The sequence below is a fragment of the Rhineura floridana genome, chromosome 1 (genome assembly GCF_030035675.1).
Source record: "Rhineura floridana isolate rRhiFlo1 chromosome 1, rRhiFlo1.hap2, whole genome shotgun sequence".
Classification (NCBI taxonomy): Eukaryota; Metazoa; Chordata; class Lepidosauria; order Squamata; family Rhineuridae; genus Rhineura; species Rhineura floridana.
The window spans coordinates 101,287,151-101,310,437 of record NC_084480.1 but is presented as its reverse complement, the minus strand read 5'-3'; the positions used below and the strand labels follow the sequence as shown (position 1 = coordinate 101,310,437).

Sequence of the window (23,287 nt, the reverse complement as noted above, 5' to 3'; positions counted from 1 at the left end):
AGGCAATAAAATACAATTTGAATTCTATGGAAAGCAAATTGTAATACAATAACATATGATATAAGAAACAAAAAGGAGTAAAAATGCAATTAAAAATCATACCACATCTAACACAGCTAATTACAGTTGCTACAACATGTTAAAGAAAGTTAAAGAGGAAATCACAAAAGCAGGACTACAGCTGAATGTCAAGAAGACTAAAGGAATGACAACAGAAGATTTATGTAACTTTAAAGTTGACAGTGAGGACACTGAACTTGTCAAGGATTATCAATGCCTTGGCACAATCATTAACCAAAATTAAGACAATAGTCAAGAAATCAGAAGAATGTTAGGACTGGGGAGGGCAGCAATGAGGGAACTAGAAAAGGTCCTCAAATGCAAAGATGTATCACTGAACACCAAAGTCAGGATCATTCAGACCATGGTATTCCCAATGTCTGTGTATGGATGTGAAAGTTGGACAGTGAAAAAAGTGGATAAGAGAAAAATCAACTCATTTGAAATGTGGTGTTGGAGGAGAGCTTTGCGCATACCACGTGCCATGAAAAAGACAAATAATTGTTAGAACAAATTAAACCAGAACTATCACTAGAAGCTGAAATGATGAAACTGAGGTTATCATACTTTGGACACCTAATGAGAAGACATGATTCACTAGAAAAGACCATAATGCTGGGAAAAACAGAAGGGAGTAGAAAAAGAGGAAGGCCAAACGAGAGATGGATTGATTCCATAAAGGAACCCACAGCCCTGAACTCACAAGATCTGAACAGGGTAGCTTATAGCAGATGCTCTTGGAGGTCGCTGATTCATAGGGTCACCATTAGTCGAAATTGACTTGAAGGTACATAACAACAACAACACGCAGACAAGTCATTAAGTGGTCTACCATGACCATCAGTGATTTTCCAGTGGTCTGATGGGAAAAAGAGGTGGGGAACCATTGTGCTATAATATCCATCTGGAGAAACTACAACCATCAGACTACTCTTAACCTCATTCCTAGAACTGCAACAGTGTAGCAATAGCAAAGATCTAGTACTGCCAGTATTTACTTTATCTGCATATTGAATCATTATAATAAAAAACCCACTTTTTTCACCATCTTCATACTTTTTCCTATGCAGTCCTTCCTACCAAGCTCTGCTTAACTTTGCTCTGCACTGGGTTGCCTATGTGTACCAAAGAGTAGACCCCAGTCAGCTCCATACTTCCTCTGGGCCCTGTTTGTGTCCAGTTGCCCCAGCCCCTTCTTGCTTCTGGGTTTTCTCTGAGAAACCGAAGAGTTTACAGTAAACACTTCCCTGGCTGCAGCCATAAGTCTTAGCTTCTTGCCTTTGTCTACTTCTTTCATATTCATAATTATGCCGGAATTTAGTAAATCACTACGGGTTTTGGCGCCTTTCCATTCTCTGTTATAGCTTGATGAATATGAAAGGAAGTTGCTCAATTGCACTCTTGGAATGATTGCTACATGATAGCTGGAACGTATGGGATGGTAGTACTGTACATATTTCTTCATATCCGTATATCTGTTCAAATATATATATAGCAGTTCAGCAATAAAGACCATGTCAAGATTCTCCTAGGATTGTACGCAGGGAGACACTAGGAGTGGACCTCAGGCTTGCATGCTCTTTCCCATGCTCTTCTCACTGCAGGGAGAAATAAACCAGGACATTTTGCATTTATTTGGACGTTGGACCCTCTCTAATGCTGTGAGATTCATCCTAGCTTTGATCTCTGACATCCAGGAAAGATTTCACACTCAAATAAACACAGTATCTCATTGTTCAGGTATTCACTTCTCCTGCAGGAAGGGAACACAGAAGTCTGATTTCTGTTTCAAATCTCTCCCTGGATGCAATCTTGAAGGAAAATAGTCTCAGGACAGAGCCGTAGTTCTGGTGAATTTAGTGTAGTATGTGTCAAGTATTGTGTGTAGATGTTAAAATAACATCACATTTTTGTTTTTCTCCTTAGTCTCAGTTGCAGCTCAATACATGACGAGAAATGATTGACTCAGTCAAAGTAAGAAGACAGTGCAGCTTGGATTTTTACTCTCATTATGAGCACCTCTGTGCAATTCAAGGCTGTGCCCCTCTACAAGCTGTAAAAGCTAGAAAGCTTCATGGAGTTCTTGATATAAGTGCAGATCGCATCAAAGCTGCTGATTGGGTACCACTTCTAAATGCTGTGAGGCACAATAAAACTTTGACATCTATTGCCATAAAGAGCATTCATCATCAGGGACTTGGAGACTCAGGTAGTGACCAATTAAATTGTTAACTATAGTACTCCTCTTTCTCTCATAAATTCATGTTATGTTAAATCAGAGAGAGGAAATCTGTGGTTCTCACATTAACTTGTTATTATTATTATTATTATTTCAATTTATATACCGCCCTTAGCAGAATAGCTCTCAGGGCAGTGAACAAACAAGATAAAATACAATATATCATAGTAAAAAATCACAAAAACATGTACAAACAAACAACAGAAAGCACAACAAAAACAAATACAACACAAATTAAGAAGGATACATATTAAAAATAGAAAGATTAAGAAAATTAAAAGATTAAAATGCCTGGGAGCATAAAAAGGTCTTTACCTGGCGCCGGAAAGATAGAAGTGTAGGCGCCAGGCGTACCTCTTCGGGGAGGCTGTTCCACAACTCAGGGCCCACCACAGAAAAGGCCCTAGATCTAGTAACCACCCTCTGGGCTTCCCGATGAGTTGGTACCCGGAGGAGGGCCTTAGATTCTGAACGAAGTGAACGGGTAGGTTCATAGCGAGAGAGGCGTTCCACAAGGTATTGAGGTCCCACGCCGTGTAAGGCTTTATAGGTCAAAACCAGCACCTTGAATCTCGCCCGGAAGCATATAGGGAGCCAGTGCAGACACGCCAGAATAGGTGTTATATGCGAAGACCGACTGGTCCTTGTCAATAGTCTGGCAGCCGCGTTCTGCACCAGCTGAAGCTTCCGAACTGTCTTCAAGGGCAGCCCTACGTAGAGCGCATTACAGTAATCCAATCTTGAAGTTACCAGAGCATGAACAACGGAGGCGAGGTCGTCCCTGTCCAGATAGGGGCGTAGTTGGGCTACCAGACGAAGATGGTAAAATGCATTCCATGCCACCGAGGCCACTTGGGCCTCGAGAGACAAGGAAGAATCGAAAAGAACCCCCAAACTACGTACCTGTTCTTTCAGGGGGAGTGTAACCCCATCCAGAACAGGGTGAACATCCACCATCTGAGCAGGGAAGGCGTTCACCAGCAGTGTCTCGGTTTTGCTGGATTGAGTCTCAGTTTATTAGCTCTCATCCAGTCCATTATCGCGGTCAGGCAACGGTTCAGCACATCAACAGACTCACCTGAAGAAGATGAAAAGGAGAAATAGAGCTGGGTGTCATCAGCATATTGATGGCAACGCACTCCAAAACTCCTGTTGGATTTCAATCAGTCCCACTCAGGATGGCCAAGGGTTAGGGATGATGGGAGTTGGAGTCCAACAAGTGGAGGCCCACAGATTTCCCATCCCTGTGATTAAATTTTTAAAAAAGAAAGATAAGAATTGTGATTTTTTCACAATTTTTTGCATTTTCTATCCAATTTTTTCCTTTTACTGTATCACTTTTCTCCAGCTTCTCAGTTGGAACCCTCACTTGTTAGTATTTGTTTCTTCGAGTTCCAGCAGAAGAGGGGCAGTTGTGTATGTGACATGCATTGTGTTTAACAGAGTAGTCCACCTTGTTGGAGGCTGGCAGGAGCGAAGCCAGCAAAGCTGGTGGAAGGGGCTGCCACACCCAACTGCAGCTTGGAGGCCTTGTGGAGGGGAGGACATTGGCTGCACCGGCAGGGTATGGTGGAAGGAAAGAAAATACATGTTTCCTTCTGCCACCCTTTTTCCTAGTGTACTGGCTGCCATGATTGAGGGTTACGGACGGGAGCTAAATGGGACCTGGATATCGTTTAAGTCCCCCCCTCAATCCCTCCTCAACCCCCCCCAGAACTCCCCTTTTGCAGGTGTTCCACCGCCTCCCATTACACTGGGCTGAGCTTCTCCAGTGGACCTCTGGCTGAGTTGGAATGAGGGGTTTATGCTGGCATAGCCCAGCTGAGCCAGGACCCTGCTGGCTCAGCCAGAGGTCTGCCATATCTAACTCACCTCAGCCTGGAGTAAATAGCTGTTGGATTGTGTCCTAAGTTGCCTTTGGCCACATTGTCATAATGCAAAGGGATCTGCATATGATTGCAAAGATAAGATGAGGTGGTAGACAGAATTAATGTGCTGTGTGAATGGCCTATGCAAACCCTTAAGAGAAGTGTTTGTTCTGACACGGTTTGAATGTTGTATGTTTACCAACACCAAAAGTAATTTTATTTGCTATTCTTGTTTTATAGGTGTTGAAAGACAAGGAACATACATAAGAAGAAGAATTCCAGCAATTCGATCCAAAGATTTGACTGGCCAACTGTGTAAAGCAATCAAGGGTTGTCTGGTGATATCAAGTGCCCTGGTAAATTTGGAACTACAGGGACTGCTTTTGAGGGGAAAAGACTTAATATTATTGACAAAAGTAAGGCTGCTCAATTATAATAAATGTTTTCAGTGAAATACTTCTGTTCTGTGCCCATTTAAAAATGATTAATATTCTTTATTTTGAAGGGGTTGGCCAACACGTCATCTTTAGAGAGACTGTCTTTAGCAGACTCACCAATTGGTGACAGAGGCTTGGAAAGTAAGTTTTGAATTTTCTAAAGAAAACTTAACTTATATGTGATGCAGTGTAATTGTAAAAATGTGTCTTGCTTCTGTTTGTGCCATAGTCCCATACATATGTAGTGTTGCTGTAGCTAGTACATTTTAATTTGATACTTCCTGTTTAACCTTGTTTTATTTCCTTTGGCATATTAAAATATTTTCCAAATTTGAAATGATGGCATTGTGATTACATCTTGTTTTTCTTCTGTCAGAAGTTTTTAGGATAACTATTAGTTTGACAGTGTCTTGGAAGTTGGAGGTTGGCTTGGTGGCCTTGATTTATCTGTTCTGGATGACAACTTAGCTAGATGCTTCAAGTGCATTGAGTTGTAAAGTGGAGCAAATGTATCTGAAATTTACAGAAGAGTATAGCCTTTCTCAGGCATCCTTCCTTTACAATTCCCTTCTGCTATTTCACCCTTGCTGCCTCCTCCCTAATTATCCACATATTGTGGGGGAAGGTCTATATGCACATATGTTCCTGATTTTATTTAGAACCCTGATTATTTGAAATAATATGGGGAGCCTACACTGTAGGGTTCTAAATCGCATGGGACATCTACATATGTACAGCAGGCTCCCTGCTTTAGACCTTCCTTTCCCACAATGTGTGGACTGTAGGGCAGGGCCAATGAACTTGGCTCCATTCTTCCCTGCATGCTGTTACAATCATGTGAGGGGAATCTTCTTGTAAACGGTTTTCATCTATCATGTGTTTAGGGTCTCTTTAAAATTTTGAGCAGAAGACATGATGACTGTTCTTTCTATGCAAATCAAGTGTGTGGTATCACAGGCCTCGGGGGGTTTATCTTCTTCATTGAAACCTGTCTACTGATGATCAGGTAATGGTTTTGCACCAAAAAGATTTGCAAATCAGTCATGGTCAGTGTGGTGGGGCTGTGCTGCCCACTCAACCTCCATCCAGCTGAGTCACCACAGTATTCTATGATGGAGAGAGGAAGGGTACGGGGATAGCAAGGTTGGTGCAGTGCAAATATGCTGGTTGGGCAAATCTGGTGCTTTTGCAGATGTGTTTGCATGATGCCAACATCACCACTACACCCCTCCCCCTCTGTGTCCCAGTGTGCTATAGCAACTTAGCAAGGTGGAGGTCAGAGAGCGGTGCAGCCCCACCATGCTGTTCACTGCCATTGCTAATATTCCTCTCCTGCAAATAGAACTAAAATGCAAAGAAAAATGTGGCAAGGGCTGCTTGGTTGGATTTTGACCACCAGATGGCAGACGTTTAGTCCTTCTGTTATAGTTTTGCTTTCTAGTTCCTGGCACCCATATCTATATAACAAGTGGGTCTTAACCCTACTTCTGTAAACTCCTAATGTGTTGGAGCATCATTCTGAACCAATATGTGTTCAAGCACCTGGAGAAGCACTTTTTCCTTGGAACTGTGGCCTGGAACTTAATAGTGCATTTCAGCATCCTTGAGGTGAATTTTTCTCACTTATTTACTGGAACAGAGAGAGAAACCCGTAGTGAATAGCAGCAACTGGGAACTTTTTTCAACCAAGGACTGCATTCCATCGTGGGCTACTTTATGTGGGCTCGATATTGGTGATGCACAGTCCAAAATGAAAATGGATGTCAAAATGGGAAAGCCAGAGCTGGTAGTGTTAAGGTCCACCTCACACGCCATATATAAACATTCATACCACACATACATAATCGCATATTAACTTGCCCTCCCCAAGCTACAACCCATCACCCCATTTAGGTCTGGAAAAAAACCTCTTCCTATTGGCCTCAATAGGATATTTCCATTGAGCCTAATTGTGCTGCTGTGGGCACAATGGGGATGGGAGGATATGGGCTGAATGAGGAGGTCCTAACCGACCATAAATGGCCAATAGGCCTGTGATTCATCACCCTTAGTGTACAGCTATAGTTGATCAGCTGGTTCTTTTCTTGGCTGTTACATCATAATCTGTTCCTTGTTATTCAAAAGTTGTATTCTCCAGAAATATATCACTGATATGGGGTGCTATTGTTGAGCAATGAGATAGACAAAAGCTTCAGTTAAAGGAGTGAAAAATGACATGCTGAGTGCAGAATTGGTACTATTTTGTTTGTATTGCATGATGTTCATGTTTCCTAATATGTACAGTCCATTTAAATCTGATCTAACATAGAATCTGCAGGAATTATATCTATTGTACAATAGTGTTTTCCCCAATTTACTATGTGAGAGGAGGTCTGAATAAGTAGATAAGACTAAAATTAAGTGAAGTACCTACACTTTTAAAAACTTTTTACAATAGCTAAAACTATATTCACTAATAGGCAAAAAAAACCTTGCAGTTTAAGAATGTACCTATAGCCAACAGATATTTCTATCTAAAAGGCAAGGAAATTGGGCAGATACAGTGAATACACCAGGGGAGCAGGAGACTTCACCTCCTCTTTGAGATATTGTACTGCCCCACAAATTTGTAAAAATGCAAACACAATTTAGGTTGGTCCTTCACAGTCCAATCCACCTCCTGTGTAGCTTGGAAGAATTTGGTAACGTGCCTCTGATCATATGGTGAATGGTGGCAACACCTGCCATCTCCAAAGATGGAGAATTACATTGTTGTATGTTTGTTGGTAGTGGCTGGTATAGCACAGTGGGGAGGAGAACCTGGCTGGGAGTCCAGAGTCTGTAAGGTCAAATTCCCGCTCATGTCTCCTGGGTGTAAATGACCAGCTAAAGATCACCCCTACATTGAGTGGCTCAGAGGTTACGTGCCCTGCAACCTGTGCAGCTGTGGGCAAGCTGCATAGTCCCAAGGAGCCCAGTTACCTCCCAGCTGGCAGTTGCGGACAAGGAAGGGGCTGGCTTGTGCAGCTGTGGCAAGCTGAGCAGGCCCTAGCCAGCTGCCAAGGACTAGCCTCAGTGGGAGGCAATGGTAAACCCCTTCTGAATATCGTTTACCATGAAAACCCTATTCATAGGGTAGCCATAAGTCAGGATTGACTTGAAGGCAGTCCATTTCCATTTCCATGTTGGTTGGTGTTCTTCTTACTTTGCTTCTTTTCTGTGTTACTACTCTTTCTACAGAGAATCTAACCTAGAAAATTATTTCTCTCATTATTCCTCCTAGAAATCTGTGTCAAATTTATTTTTATTGATTTCAAAGCCTTTATATTGGTTAATGTCATCTGATGGTGAAGACAGCCTTTTGTGTTTCAAATCGGAGTTTATGCTCTATTTCTATTTTGTGTGCATTAACAGTTGAATCTGAAACTGCAGTTTGATGTAAAATCAGACTGATTACAATATGTTGCTACTTAAGCAATGACTCTAGCTGTTGGAAAAAACAAACTTGGCCTGCCCAAGATGCCTATTTTCAGCCTGCTATGCTTAAACTACTCCACTTAAAGAAAGGTGGACATGGTCAATTAAAAACATAGAGCACACCTAGAATTTTGCTAGAATATATTTCACTTATAAGACCCAGTGTGGTGTAGTGGTTAGAGTGCTGGACTATGACCTGGGAGACCAGGGTTCGAATTGCAACACAGCCATGAAGCTCACTGGGTGACCTTGGGCCAGTCACGGCCTCTCAGCCTCAGGGGAAGGCAATGGTAAACCAGCTCTGAATACTGCTTACCATGAAAACCCTATTCATAGGGTTGCCATAAGTCAGAATTTTTCCGTACTTCACCTCCCACTGTTTTATCTTGTGCAAACTAAGACACTCCTCATGTCCATTGGTAACTATTCTGCAGAACAGTCAGTGCCATTGTTCCACAATTGTTTTTGGAGCTTTTTTTTTCGTGTTGCAAAGTGTTGCTATACTTCACATAGTCACAGAAAGAGAAGCAAAAAACATGATTTACTATAAGAAACTTCACTAAAATTGCAAAGTAAATCAAACATATTTAAAGTGACTATCTGAACTATATCAACTGTTTTAATATTGTTGCTTCCTCCCTACTAAAACAGGATCAGCACAGCACATGTCTTCTTTCTGTTCTTTGGGCTGATTGCAGGTGTTGCCACCACTCACCATATGCACAGAGGCACATGTTACCAAATTCTTCCAAGCTACATAGGAAGTGGATTGGACTGTGAAATACCACCCCAAATTGTGTTTGCATTTTGACCAATTTGTAGGGCAGTACAATATCTCAGAGAGGAGGTCAGGTCTCCTCTCCTGGTACATTCACTATAGCTGCCCAATTTCCCTGCTCTTAAAAGGTTGGTAGAAATATCTGTTGGCTATTGGTATGTTCTTAAACCACAAGGTTTTTTGCCTATTAATGAATTTCTCTACTTTTTAATTCGAGAGGTAAGAAATGGGATCTTGTGCAAATTTGCTGAGAATGGCTTGATCATTTGCATACTTCTTGAGTTCAGTGGAATTTACTCCCCTGCAATCATGCTTAGGATAGGTGAAACTGACTACAGGGGATGGGGAGGGGAGGAGGGGGAGGGGAGCAGGCAAGAGGGGGAGGAGGAGGGCAGGTTTGATCATTCGCATGCTTATTGAGTTCATTGGGATTTACTCCTGTGCAATTATGGATAGGATAGGTAAAACTGGCCATGGGGGAGGAGGAGGGGTAGGGGAGAGCAGAGGGAAGGGGGGAGAGGGGAGCAGAAGGAGGGAGAGAGGGAAGGAGGAGATTGGAAGGGGAGGGGTAAAGAAAGGGAGAAGGAAGGGACAAAAGTGAGGTGATGGGAGGGAGGAGGAAGGAAGGGCAGGTTTGATCATTTGCTTGCTTACTGAGTTCAATGGGATTTACTCCCATGCAATCATGCTTAGGATAGGTAAAACTGACCATGGGGGAGGAGGAGGGGGAGAGGGGAGGGGAAAGAGGAGAAGGAGAAGGGGGAAGGAGGGGATTGGAAGGGGATGAGGGAGGGGAAGGGAGGGGGTGAAGGAAGGGGGAGGAAAGGGGCAAGAGGGAGGGGATAGGAGGGAGGAGGAGGGAAGGGCAGGTTTGATCATTTGCATGCTTTTTGAGTTCAGTGGGATTTACTCCTGTGCAATCATGCTTAGGATAGGTGAAACAGACTTGGAGGAGGGCAGGAAAGGGAGGGGGAGGGGAGGATAGGAAAGGGAGGGGGAGGGGAGGATAGGAAGGGGAGGGGAGGGGAGGAGATTGGATGGGTGGTCACTGGGCAGAGGGGAACAGTATCATTCTTCAGAGTTTCCCCCACCTTTTTATTCTACAGCACGCACATGTAGCCTCACACCCAGCTTTAAACCAAAGCTGTCTCTGGCCATATCCACACCAGACCTTTATTTCACTTTAGACAGTCATGGCTTCTCCTAAAGAATCCTGGGAATTGTAGTTAGTGAAGGGTGCTGAGAGGTGCTAGGAGATGCCCTGTTCCCCTCACAGAGCTTAAAGCAGAGCAGCTGACTGTTAAACCCCTCTGGCCACTGGAGCTCTGTCAGAGGAATAGGAGTCTCCTCTCAGAAACTACACTTCCCAAGCTTCTTTGGGGGAAGCCATGAGTGTCTAAAGTGAAATAAAGGTCTGGTGTGGGTGTGGCCCTGATTAGGCAAACCCAGAAGCTGTGAATCTGGCTTTTAGAACACTGACAGTGGTTCTTACTGAGCATGCCCAGCCTTATCATTGAATTCAATGCTAAATTTCTTAAATTAATTAAAAATCAGCCAGGCATTTTTTTTTTACTTTTAAACTGCAGAAGATGAAGGTCAGAGTATTGGGCAATGTCAATAAAAGGATTACACGTACTCTGTGAACATAGCTGATTTTCAATGAATTTCAACAAATTATGAGAACTCTGACAGAAAAAAGTCCAGAAGGGGTCTGGGTTTTTCTCTCTCTCTTTTTACACTTTGAAATCTTGATTCTTTCTGACTGTTTTGTGTATTACCATGAAAATTGAGAGGGTTGTTAAGCAAGTGTTTCTGAGTTCAGGACTATAAGTTATGTAAGGTTTTGTTTTGAAATTAGTTTATGGGAAGGATCAGAATGGCATGGGGGGTATTTTCAATTTAACATTGCAGAATGCAAAAAATCCATGCTGACTATAGTATACAGCCACTCTCATGGCTGTATAATAAGATATCAATCTTAGATACTTAAATTGTGACATTTCTTCTTATTTTCAGTAATTTGTCAGAGTGTGAGGAATTCGGTTTTTATCAAATCTATAGATTTTACAGGGTGCAGTCTGACATGGCGAGGAGCAGAGCACATGGCCAGCATCTTAAAGGTAAAACGTGATATTGTGGAAGTGCTTTTGAAATTTAATGTCGCTATTCCTGGCTGCCTTTTATATATGAACAGAATGGTAATGATATCTGCATATTAAGGAGAGAGACTCGGTACAATGTGTTATCTCTTTTGTTGAGTCCATGTATCATGGCTAGTAGCCACAGTGTCTACATTCTATCTCCACTGTTGGAGGCAGTATGCCTATGAATGCCAGTTGCTGGGAATCACAAGTGGGGAGAGAATGCTGTTGCACTCAGGTCCTGCTTTCAGGCTTCCCATTGGCATCTCGTTTGCTGCTATGATAACAGGATGCTGTTTGCTTGATCCAGTAGGCTGCTGTTATGTCCAGTTCATCTATTACATGACTTCTTCGTCCTCCCAGAAGATTTTTATTTTTTTAATTAAAAAGCTGGCTTTACATTATGACAACTGTTAAGGGATGTTTGTGGATGTGTTGGACCATATTCCTCCAGCATGATCCTCATGATGTTTACTTGAAAATAAATCCCAGTGAGTTTAGAGGGATTTAAAGTGCAATTCTAACCAAGTTCTATTGAATTCAGTGAGGCTTACTCTCAGGTGAGGGTGGTTAGGATTGCAGCCTTACTTCCTAGCTTAGGTCATTTGTAATTGCAGCCTCAGAATGCTGCATACCTATCAAACCTATTTGTTTTCACTCAGAAAAAAACTCGTGTGTGCTCTTAATATCATTGTACTACACACAGCTATCTTTGTAGCCTTAACAGTATAATGATCATTCAGTGCTTCTGTCTTGTAACTGGCCTTTGCAGCAGCTATTTTTGTTTGTGTTATGGTGGCTTTTTTCTTTCAAAGCACCAAGCAATGAAACGACATGGTGAAGCTTGGGCTGAGAGCCTGCGCTATAGAAGACCTGACTTGGATTGCATGGCTGGCTTAAGACGCATCACTCTCAACTGCAACACACTTATTGGTGACCGAGGCACTACTATTTTAGCTGAATGCCTTGGAGAAGACCTGTGGCTAAAAGGTATGTGCTAATTATAGATATAGCTGTGAGCAGTATGCTTGTGTAGGATACAACACCTTTCCTCCAGTTATCTGGGTAAATTTCTGCATATTTCACAATGTATGTTCCTTTGTATGAGCAGAAGGATGTGAAGCCCCCTGTCCTTTTCTGTGAGGTATCTTGTAGTGCTAACATGATTCCATAAATAAGGTTTAGGCTCATTCTTAAGCAAAAACTATTTTTTAATCATTCTTCTTAAGTCTTCAGATTTGGGGGGGCTCTGTGTTTGGCCCAACATGACTTCTCCCACTTTTTCTTGGCTTTCCACCATTCCCACAGCTTTATTTCCATGAGTGTTTTCAGTTAGAGAGGGGATTTGTGGAAGGCCTGAATCAACAGGGCCTTCAGCAGCATCTAAGCCCTCTGCTCCATTATTATTATTATTATTATTACATTTATATCCCACCTTTCCTCCAAGGAGCTCAAGGTGGCATCCAAACATGGTTCTCCCCCACCCAATTTGATTGTCACAACAACCCTGTGAGGTAGGTTAGGTGGAGAGGCAGTGACTGGCTCAAGGTCACCCAGTGAGCTTCATCGCCAGGTTGGGATTGGAACCCTGGTCTCCCAGGCCCCAGTCTGACACTCTAACCACTACACCACACTGGCTCTCAGGAGAGTTTGTTCCTTGGAATAGCACTAAATAATCTCATTCAAGCAGCTGTGAAGAGTGGGAGTCCTTGCTGTGTGTGAACAATCACATAAATAAATTTGTTATGCACTTAACTATGCATAAAGCAGTGATCATGAAACTGACCAAATAGGCAAATGTTTTAATGGGCGAAGTATGTATAAGATCATACAGTATTTGCTGAAATTAACAATTACAGGATGTAGTTGGAGCAGTGTTTATGTAAACATGTCTGTGTTTAAATACTTACAGATCATGGCAATTAACAATATTAACCCTCTTTAATGTTCTAGCACTTGATTTGCAGCAATGTGGGATTACCAATGAGGGGGCAAGATCACTTTTGGATGCATTTAAGACCAACAGAACAGTAGTAGTTGTGGACATCAGAAAAAATCCTTTAGTAGGTATGTTGACTTCGGTTTCACCATCCTGAGGTATAAAATGTATATTAGAATTTGAGAAGTATAATGTACTTATGGACCAAGTGTTATTAGTGTCTCCTCACCCCACTTAAGAACAGGAAAGTTCAAGGCACTCTTTATAAAGTAAGTTTCTACCTGAGGGGCAAGACCAGAGAATGTCTTAAAAATATGCAGACTGTGGCAAGTATAGCAGGATTCCGTCTAGGCTTCTGATTTTAACATGATCATATTTTGAGCTGAGCAACTGCTGGAGAGCTGCCTCTTTTGCCTCCAGTGATAATTCCTTCCCACAAATTGAGATATAAAGTGCTCCTTAATCTTTTCTCCCTTCCCAACTGGAACAGCAACAAGGTGGTGTTCATGTTCTTTATTCTATGCCAAGAGGCATACATAAGGAAGTGAATAACTATGTATGGATATGAAAGTTGGACAGTGAAAAAAACGGATAAGAGAAAAATCAACTCGTTTGAAATGTGGTGTGCAGGAGACCTTGCGCATACCATGGACTGTGAAAAAGACAAATAATTGGGTGTTAGAACAAATTAAACCAGAACTGTCACTAGAAGCTAAAATGAAACTGAGATTATCATACTTTGGACACATAATGAGAAGACCTGATTCACTAGAAAAGACAATAATGCTGGGAAAAACAGAAGGGAGTAGAAAAAGAGGAAGGCCAAACAAGAGATGGATTGATGCCATAAAGGAAGGCACAGACCTGAACTTACAAGATCTGAACAGGGTGGTTCATGACAGATGCTCTTGGAGGTCACTGATTCATAGGGTCGCCATAAGTCGTAATCAACTTGAAGGCACATAACAACAGCATAATGGGGAAACTGAAACCTTTTGGTTGTGTGGAAGAAAGTGGGTAAAGAACATTGATTGGGAACCTATGCTGGGAACCATATAGTCTCTAGGACACTGTTGGAACCTCGAGATGTGCCATCAGCTCCATTGGGATAGGAGTTGTAGTCCAACAATATCTAGAGGGCACCATGTTAGCTACCCCTGCTTTGTCGATCAGAATGACTGGGACTGGATTCCAAAGTTGCATCAGCCAAAGCCCTCAAATCTAAACACTCTTCAGCACAATAAGCTTAAACTGTTTCATTCATCCTCCTTCTGGCATTAAGAGCCAATTCTCATGTCCATTGAGCTTGTGGGATCCATCCTGTTCCTATTACTGTAACTTGTTTTAACTGTCTTTAACATTTAATTTTAAATTGTTGTAACCTACCCTGGACCCCTCCAGGTGAAGAGTGGGTAATAAATATGATGACGATGGCTGAAAACTGTCCATGGTTAGGCAGGAGTGGATTCAGTACAGAGAAGTGCATGTATGTATGTCTTGTAACATAAGAGGAAAAAGTAGCCATTTAATCACCTCCTACTTAACGTCTTAATAACCCAGAACCCCAAAGCTTTATTTAGCCAATCATAGAGGCAGTAAATGGCTAGCTGCTTCTCTTTCTTCCCACTAGCATTTAAGAGCCAGTAACCTCAAACTCCACAGGAAGAAAATGTATTTAGGCCCTATGACTTGGGTCTTGCTAGACACAGGGCTGAGTCATGAAGATTTTATGTATGGGTAGTTCTTTCAGTTGCTTTTTAAAAGTAGAAAGGAGGACAGAGGCTGAGTAGATTGGGATGGACTGTTTTTTGGGTTTTTTAGTGTATCATGCAAATGCTTTTGTTAATCTTTCTTTGTAGATCATGCTTTAATGAAGAAAATTGTTGAAAAAGTTCTGATGAATGCAAAGGGAACTAATTTGGAGGTATATTCTGTAACTTGTTAGTGGTTAATAGTGTGGCAAAATAATTCATAAAACACCAGATAACAGTGCCAGTCTTTCCTCCATACCTGAATTGTTCAAAGCTCTGCTCATGGTTTGGAGAACAGAACTCTTAAAAGAATGCACTCTTGAGTAATAATTTCATTAGGATGTTTTTGAAGGTGTTTAAAGCAAGTGTTGGGCCCAAACCCAACACGCGAGTCGTCACTGTCTACCCCAGCTCACATCCACCCGGGAGGGGTGCGGAGTTGAGTGCAATTACCCACTACCAGAGACCAAGCAAGACAAACACAGATCCTTTGCAAAGGGGAACCCGATACTTACAAGCCAAAAGCCTTTCAGAATGGGAACCCCGTTTATTGATAGAACAGAGAATATATAGCCTTTCCCCGGAGGTTACAATATTGGGGAGCAGCGTCATAAACCATAAAAACCTTAATTGTCACAATAACCTCAAAGATATGTAAAAAGGAGGTGAAGGGGTGCAAGGGAGGAACACAAGCAGGGACATCAAAATCTCTTTCAGACTTGGGTCTGCATATTTCACATGTCCTTGAGATAAGCACACTGCAGCTAGAAACAAAAGAATAGATATGGGATGGGGCACCAGTTGCAACCGGGCGTCCCTTGAGTGGCGACAATCTTAATATTGCTAGACTTGCATTTCAAAGACTTACATGTCAAGGTTTATAGGGCAATAGGAAAACTTTAACATTTCTTTCATGATACACTTTGCAACTATATGCGAGGCAATATGCTTGGGAATGTTACAGGAAAGAGGGAGAGGGGAACGTTTCCAGCTTAAACCGGCTTTTATTCATTGAGCCTCTGAAATGTGAAAAGGTCAGGTCACCAGGAAATAAACCGATGTTTAATATCAAGATCAATTTAATATTTCAGCCCAACACAAGCCTGCAGGTTGCTACCAAGGAAAGGGTCCTTTGATATGTGTAGGGTGGCAGCCTTTGAAATGCTGACTGGGTAGGTCAAACTTGGTGCACCTCTTAATTTTAAAGCCTTTAGAGTGCACGGCATCAGTTTGTAGTGATGGCTGGGGCCAGTTACGGCCTTCCTAAGGGGGGGAAATATGGTTCATACTAAAAACTGTGAAATCTGAGCAGGAATTCTCAAAGAAGCATCCCTGGAGCTGTTATGTGCTTTAAGATATTAAAGGAGAAACCACTAGGAGGCAAAAAATAATAATGTCTTTTTAACCTTTGAAGTGGAAGTTATGGAAATTAATAATTTAAGAGATGAAAAACCTCACATAGGTGAACCTGTGTTGCATTGACTGAAAAATGGTGGAAATAGATTGGGTGGATTTTGTTGCTCATACCAAATACTTACATGTTTTAGAAACTTATGATTCACACTTGAAAAACATTTTGGTATTTCCTGTTTTCAATGGTTAGTCTTTAATTATGTGTGTGTATATATAAATAACATTAATGGGTCACAAACCATGGACAAAGAGTGCTGTGACTGTTCTGGGATCTTACAGTTTCTATGTAATCCTAGTCTTAAAGTGTACTTTTGATAACTGAAAACTAAAAATGTTGAGACTAAAAGTTCTGACAATACAAAACAACCTTCATTGTGTTATAAAATTGGTACTGTTGTCCATTGTTGGCAAGGATGTCCCAAGACAATTGTGATGCATGAGGCCTCTTGTTAAGATCTTTCTGTAGATTCCAATATTTCCATCTTTTCCTGTTAAAATGTGTATGTGAATTTGGTGTATGAGATTTTATAGATAATTGGGGCTGACAATAAGTGGCCATAAATGAGCTGGAGTAATCTGCAAATGATACGTTAATTTTTAAATACACTTAAAGTTTTATTGCTTAATGTAAATGGTTTATTCCCCCAAATCTCTGATACTAGTACACAGGGCAGGTGCCAGAGGGTGGCGAGGTCGGGCCCTGGCTGAGGGCCCCTGAAGGGCCCCTCCTTAGGGTGGGTGGGTAGCACTCCTTTCCGCGATTCGTGGCAGCGTCGGCTCTTGACCCTCCCATGGATTGCAAGTGGAACTCCCAGGCACCCCCTACTACCGCGCAGTCTTGCAATGCCCGCCTGCATGCCCACATACCTCTCCCTTGATGTAAATGTTGGTTGTGCTACAGGTGCAAGCCTGCCATCAACCAAGATGGTGGCCAAAGTTTCCCTAAGGGGCTAATGCCCCTGCCGCCATCTTGGTTGATGGCAGGGATGTGCATGCATAGCATGCACCCTTGCCATCAACCAGCATGGTGGCGGAGGCATCAGCCCCTTAGGGAAGCCTCGACTACCATCTTGGTTGATGGGAGGCATGTGTGCAGAGTACGGACAGCATTCACCAAGGGAAAGGTCGGTAGGTGGGGCATGCATGCATGTGTGTGCCAAGGGCCCCGGCATGCCTGATGCCAGCCCTGCTAGTACAAATAAATAGGTTCATATTGAATAGTTACTGCTGAACCAAATACATACACTCCTTTTGTTCTCTGTTCCAGTACAAGTGGCTTCCATCTCCATCCTCAAAAGACGTTAAAAATAAACCTAAAAAAAGAACAGTTATCTTAGGAAATGGCAGAAAAGGAAAAGCTACTATTCGTATTGGTAACTATATTTCTTTACTCAAGTTGATATACAGACTAACTGATGTATCAGTGAGTTGATAAACCCTGTTTGTAGATGGTCATAGTTGTTTAGTGGTAAGACTGTAGAAACAGTGAAATAGTAAAACAAGTGGTGATTAGAAGAAGCTTAAGAAATTGCGTAATAAACTAAAGAAGATTATCTGACACATTTTTTGTTATTACTGAAAAAATGGCAGACCAGTCACAATTTTGGAGTAAGAGTGCTTCCAGGAGTATAAACTGGGGTGTGTCAAGGTTACTAAACCATGCTTATCTCCTGACTGTTTGAGCTAGTCATGCACTTTGAACTTTGTGATGAAGATGACATTTGCAGTAACTATTTCAATTTATTTTAGCCAGTAGGCAAGATTCTGCAATTATTGTGGCTTGGAGATAAAAGAAATTGTCTCAATTAGACAAATGCAGGAAGAAATCAAGTGTGGGTTTTTTTAAAAAAAATTGAAGTAAAGTTTTGAAAGTATAATTATTTTAAAAACACAAATTTGTAGCTTGTCTTATCATGGTGGCTCAGGTGAAGACTTAACTAAATAAATGTGACTATCTTCTGCACTTACTAGCCAATAACACAGCTTGCATACTGCAGGTGTGTGTACATTTGGACCTTCCATTTTACATCCCAGTCTGATTTCACATATGTGGAGGAGAAATGGACTTCCCAAAGCCCAAAAATCTACATTTAGGTGGCTTGGCTTGGTCTGTGCTGGCCTCCTGCAATAAATGTAATGTCCTGAGTGATGTTCCATTACACAAAAAGACTTTTTAAAAGGCTTTTCTAGTAATTGGGGTTTGTTATAAATGTTCCTGATCTTTCAAGTTGGTGTGGAAAAACCTTAAAACTGAGAACTTCTGAGCAAGTTGGCCAAAACATTTATATAAATGTTTAAATTTAAATTTAAAATGTATTATCTTGATCAATTTATGTATTTGGCGATTTTCCTACTTCTGCTTCAGTAATCTGGAGACAAAGAGGTAAGCATACAAACTATTATTATCTTTGAGCTTTTTGGAATCCAGGGTTACAGTTTTAAGCAGTTACCTGGGAGTGAGCATATACAGGATTGTGCTGCAAGACTGCAATTTGCCATGGATGTAACACCACCAAACTCAGTGGTGCTTTCTTCCCCATGGGAAAAAAATGATAAGGTTGGGCTGGGCAGTTGCAATCTTAAGCACATTTAACCAGGATGCAAGTCCTGTTGAACATGGTGAGACTTAGCCTGAATTAAACTTGCCTAGCATTTGACTGTAAAAGAATATATAGTTTTATCTGGAATTTCATCAACAGCATGTTCTTATGACTGGGATATAAATTTCAACTATATATAACTTTCAGCCATTGGTTTTTACTTACTGCATTTATTTTGCCTTTTCTGCAGTGAGCTCAAGGCAGCGTTTCCTCCCCCATCTTTTATCCTCACAACAACCCTGTGAGATTGGCTAGGCTGAGAGATGGTCACTTTGATGTGCTTGCTATGTGGCTTGATGTGACTTGCATTTGTTCCTCCTTCTTAAAGTTTTTGTTTTGTTTTTAATTTTTTTAAAAAAATATTTGCTGTATCACAGAGCGTATGAGAGCTAATGAGCATGAAAAAAAATCCTTATGTAAGCCAGTTACTAATAGGTTCACAAAACTTTATAGGACTTATGTGGTAGGAAGGAAGGTAATTATTCCTTGTTCTTTCATCAGCATTTCTGCAAGTTACTGCAACTTTCTGGTAGTCCCAGTTGTAGAACATAGCCTGAAATTTATGGAATAAAAACAGCTTTTGGGTAAATTCCATAGCATCCTTTTTCTGAGATGACTGACACTCTGCATAGTTTTTGAGAGCAGAGACCCATTTCATCTACTTATCTTCTAACTCTTTTAAATTCTGCCTCCTCCCCCACCCACCCCCGTGTTATCTATGGCAACTTCTCTTCTTTCTCTTGCTTGATACAGGATTTACATCAAAAAAGTCCTTAAGTCCTGGTAAGACAACTTCATGTGATCAAGACAGCTATGCTCCAAAACCATTGCCTCCAGGTGCACATGGCTTCCTGCCTTGGCGTACTGCTGAACGTGCAAAACACCACAGGTAATATTTATCAAAGGCAGCAAGAAAACACCATATTCTTTGTGGGTAACAGTAATGTGGAAGAGAGCCAGTGTGGTGTAGTGGTTATAGTGTTGGACTATGACCTGGGAGACCAGGGTTTGAATCCCCACACAGCCATGAAGCTCACCTTGGGCCAGTCATTGCTTCTCAGCGTCAGAGGACAGCAATGGTAAACCATGTCTGAATACCGTTTACCATGAAAACGCTATTCATAGGGTCACCACAAGTCGGAATTGACTTGAAGGCAGTCCAGGAAAAGATATTCTTAGGTAGCATTGGTACAGATTTTTTCCATGAATTAAACTTAACTGTAACTTACATTATTTAAGTTAAAATTGATATGAAAACTTAACAGTCCTAAAAATAGTTTTAAAAGAAATAAGTGGCTTCAGCTTCTGCATTTTACTCAGTAGGTTAAGCTGTGTTATGGTACTGAAAGCCCCGCAGCTTGACAACTTTTTAGGGGCCCCTACAAATGTCATTATATATATATATAAAAAACCTTGGCTTGCATCTGGAATAGAAAGAACTCTTGATATCGTAGTGACTATTTTGAACATTCACAAATCCACCTTGTGGCCAGTTGCTGTACAACTCTGTTCATGGGTGCTGTATGGGGCCTGTCCACAAATAGAAAAATGTTGTTGGCAAGTAATGTAATACACCCAGCTTAACATGTTCTTATGAACAGAACTAGTACTTTTTGTATCACTTGAAGTGGGATTGCAGAAAAATTTCATAGTTTTTGCCATGATGGTTGAACTTATTTCTCTAAGTAGGACTGCGTACCTCTGCAAATAAATATAGAAAACAAGTAAATCGGAGACAGATATTCCACTGACTCTGTTCACTATTTACTACAGGCTGCATAGTGTAGGCAACATGCTGCTATATATTTGCACTATATTGGGTGGAGGGAAAGTGAGGGTTTGGGCTCAAGATACTGTATGTGGGCAGGATCTTGGGCTGAAAAAAGCTTTGCTTTGAGGTATTCAGAGTTAAATCTGTGGACTCATACTGCAAACATCAGACTTTCTTCTTTTCCTAAAATATTTAATTTGTGTTTAGGGCTGTATCTAGGAAGAGTACTCATGAATTTCCATTGCAAATCCAGGTAACATTATAATTTCTACTTAATTAACAGACTAGAGAGAGTTTTATAATCAGTTTTGTGAAGAACAGCTTGAGACTATTTGCCAGTGTCTGATTGTAAAGATTCTTCCTTAATTTAGCTAAGGGGAGTTTATAACTTACACATTCCTATTCAGTAAGTACAGTGTGATCTTGGCTTGTGGAAGAGGCATACTCTATTATTATTATTATTATTATTATTATTATTATTATTATTATTATTATTATTATTATATTTATATTTATTAGTCGCCCATCTGGCTGGTTGTCCAGCCACTCTGGGCGACGTACAAGAAAAATACATAAGCATTAAAACATTAAAATTTAAAACCCAACAGTATAAACTTAACCCATCCCAAAGGCCTGCCTGAAAAACCAGGTCTTCAAAGTCCGGCGGAAGCTTATCATAGAGGGGGCATAGCTGCTATCATAGAGAAAGGTATCTAAATGAGACATTCCCTAATGTTATATAACATACTAATAAAACGAGATCATTAATATAATTAGTTCTAACTGTATAATCCTGCTGTGTGTGCTATATGTATGTGCAGGGTGGTATTCCTGTGAAAGTTACTGTGGAAAGTGCTTCTACATCTGAAACTGAGACAGATGGTGCCATAGAGGATGTTATGTGTGAAACTGCTGCTACAAAGTCTGCAGAAATAATTAACTTAAAACAATTCCATCAGTTACAGGTATGGTTTCTGTCTTTTAAATTTTATAAAAGACAGATCTAATTCAGTTATTAGTTTTAGTATGCAGGACTACGCAACTGGAAATGGCCTGCGAATGGCATTGTATAATTTTATTTTTCTAAAAAGCCTCTTGATATAGGTTTTTAATTTTTTTATAAATATAGAAATGAATTGCAAATACAGGCTGTGATCCAAATGAATGCAAGCAATAAAACCATATGTGCAATTGTGACATCTTAGTTTTTGTTGCTTCAGCTCCTAAGGCAATGAGGGAAGCAAATTTGAAAACCAGAGCAACCTGACTTATTTACTAGGAACGACAGTGACAAAAAATTAAGAAGTACTCTGTCTGCCCATGCGGTTCCCATGGCAATGCATAATTGGGTTCTTTTGGACTGCAGGAATAACCATGTTTAACCATGCAGAAATGGCCAGGCTTGACCATCTTAAAGGCATCATTGTCAAGCAGGCAATATGGAACAAGTTGAAGTTTGAAGTATATTTCCATGAGATCAGGGCCCCCAACTGCCTTATGTATGTTTACAGAAACTACATATTTTTAAAAATCCAAAAACTAGTTAACATTTAATCAGAGAAGCTTATGAACATGTGAAATTGACTTATAGTCAGAATATTCATTAGGCTGCAAACCTAATCCTTCAGGGTGATTGTGACCCCATCTAGAACCACAACAGTACCTCCATCCTGTCTGGGTTGAGCCTCAGTTTGTTCTCCCTTATCCAGTCCATTACTGCTTCTGAGCATTGGTTCAGGACAGCCACAGCCTAATCTGCAACTGATACAAAAGTATTATTTATTTATTTATTACATTTGTACCCCGCCTTTCTTTCCATGCTAGAAACCCAAGGCAGCTTACATATGGTTCCCAGGCGGTCTCCCATCCAGGCACTGACCAGTCCTGACCCTGGCCTTATGTGCCTTCACATCATAGCGTGGGGCCATTATCTGCACACTGGTGACACCCTAGGTCAAAACTCTAGCTAATCTTCATCAGCAGTGTCATTTAGATGCTGAACAGTATAGGAAAAAGAATGTAACCTTGTGGAACTCCAAAGCATGATGACAAGGCTGAAGCAGTAGTTTCCCAATACTGTCATCTGGACATGGCCATCCAGGTAGGAGCAGAACTACCACCAAGCAACCTTCCATAACTAACCCAGACACCCTATCCAGAAGAATACCATGGTATGTATTGAGAGGTTCAAGATAATCAGTTGGGTGCACTCCCCCATCTTTCTGTTGTCAAAGGTCATCCCACAGAGCAACCAAGGCGGCTTGTGTCTCCAAACCAGGCCTGAAACCCAACTGAAATGGATCCAAGTACTCATATTTGTGCAAGTGTAACTGGAGTTGGCTGACCACCAGACTTTTGATTAACTTGCCCAGGAAAAGAATATTAGCCACTTGCCTATAGATGTTAGTGTTGTCCAGCTGCAGGTTAGATTCCTTCAGGAACTGGTCAAATTATGTATTATTTTAAAGAATGAGAACTGTGCCTTCTCTCATTGAGGTACTTGCTATCTCCTAGACTCAGATGGATATCTCCCTGCAAGATTTATTAAACTACAAAGAATACTCATTGAACATCAAAATAATAATCCAGACTTGATCAAGTACCTGGTCCACATACTGTGAGGCACCAATAACTGAAACCAACAGAACGGGACCGGATGGTGCTCCAGGCACCTCAATGAATGATATTGCATTAATTGCAGAAACCAAGTCATGATGGATGATGGCTACTTTATCCTCAGAGTGTCTTGCAAATATGTTGCAGCATGCTAGTAATGGCTGTACTAAATCTCCCGCTAGGCCAAATTAGAAAAGGCCTCACACCAACTGGAAAAG

The 23,287-nt window shown here is 41.1% G+C and overlaps 1 protein-coding gene across 8 annotated transcripts in view; it reads left to right on the top strand.

Annotated features, from left to right (window-relative positions):
• Nucleotides 1–23,287, top strand: part of CEP78 (centrosomal protein 78) — a 35,776-nt gene that overhangs the window by 5,455 nt on the left and 7,034 nt on the right. For 6 of the 8 annotated variants that reach the window (XM_061627378.1, XM_061627402.1, XM_061627368.1 and 3 more), the window contains 11 exons: nt 1,987–2,269; nt 4,408–4,583; nt 4,673–4,745; nt 10,855–10,958; nt 11,795–11,969; nt 12,933–13,046; nt 14,778–14,842; nt 17,350–17,455; nt 19,436–19,571; nt 20,661–20,706; nt 21,275–21,418. In XM_061627378.1, coding sequence (XP_061483362.1) covers nt 2,017–2,269; nt 4,408–4,583; nt 4,673–4,745; nt 10,855–10,958; nt 11,795–11,969; nt 12,933–13,046; nt 14,778–14,842; nt 17,350–17,455; nt 19,436–19,571; nt 20,661–20,706; nt 21,275–21,418 — 1,392 coding nt within the window. In that variant the 5' untranslated portion in view covers nt 1,987–2,016. The remainder of the gene's footprint in view (nt 1–1,986; nt 2,270–4,407; nt 4,584–4,672; nt 4,746–10,854; nt 10,959–11,794; nt 11,970–12,932; nt 13,047–14,777; nt 14,843–17,349; nt 17,456–19,435; nt 19,572–20,660; nt 20,707–21,274; nt 21,419–23,287) is intronic. The other 2 variants (XM_061627431.1, XM_061627421.1) reach the window with 1 other exon arrangement.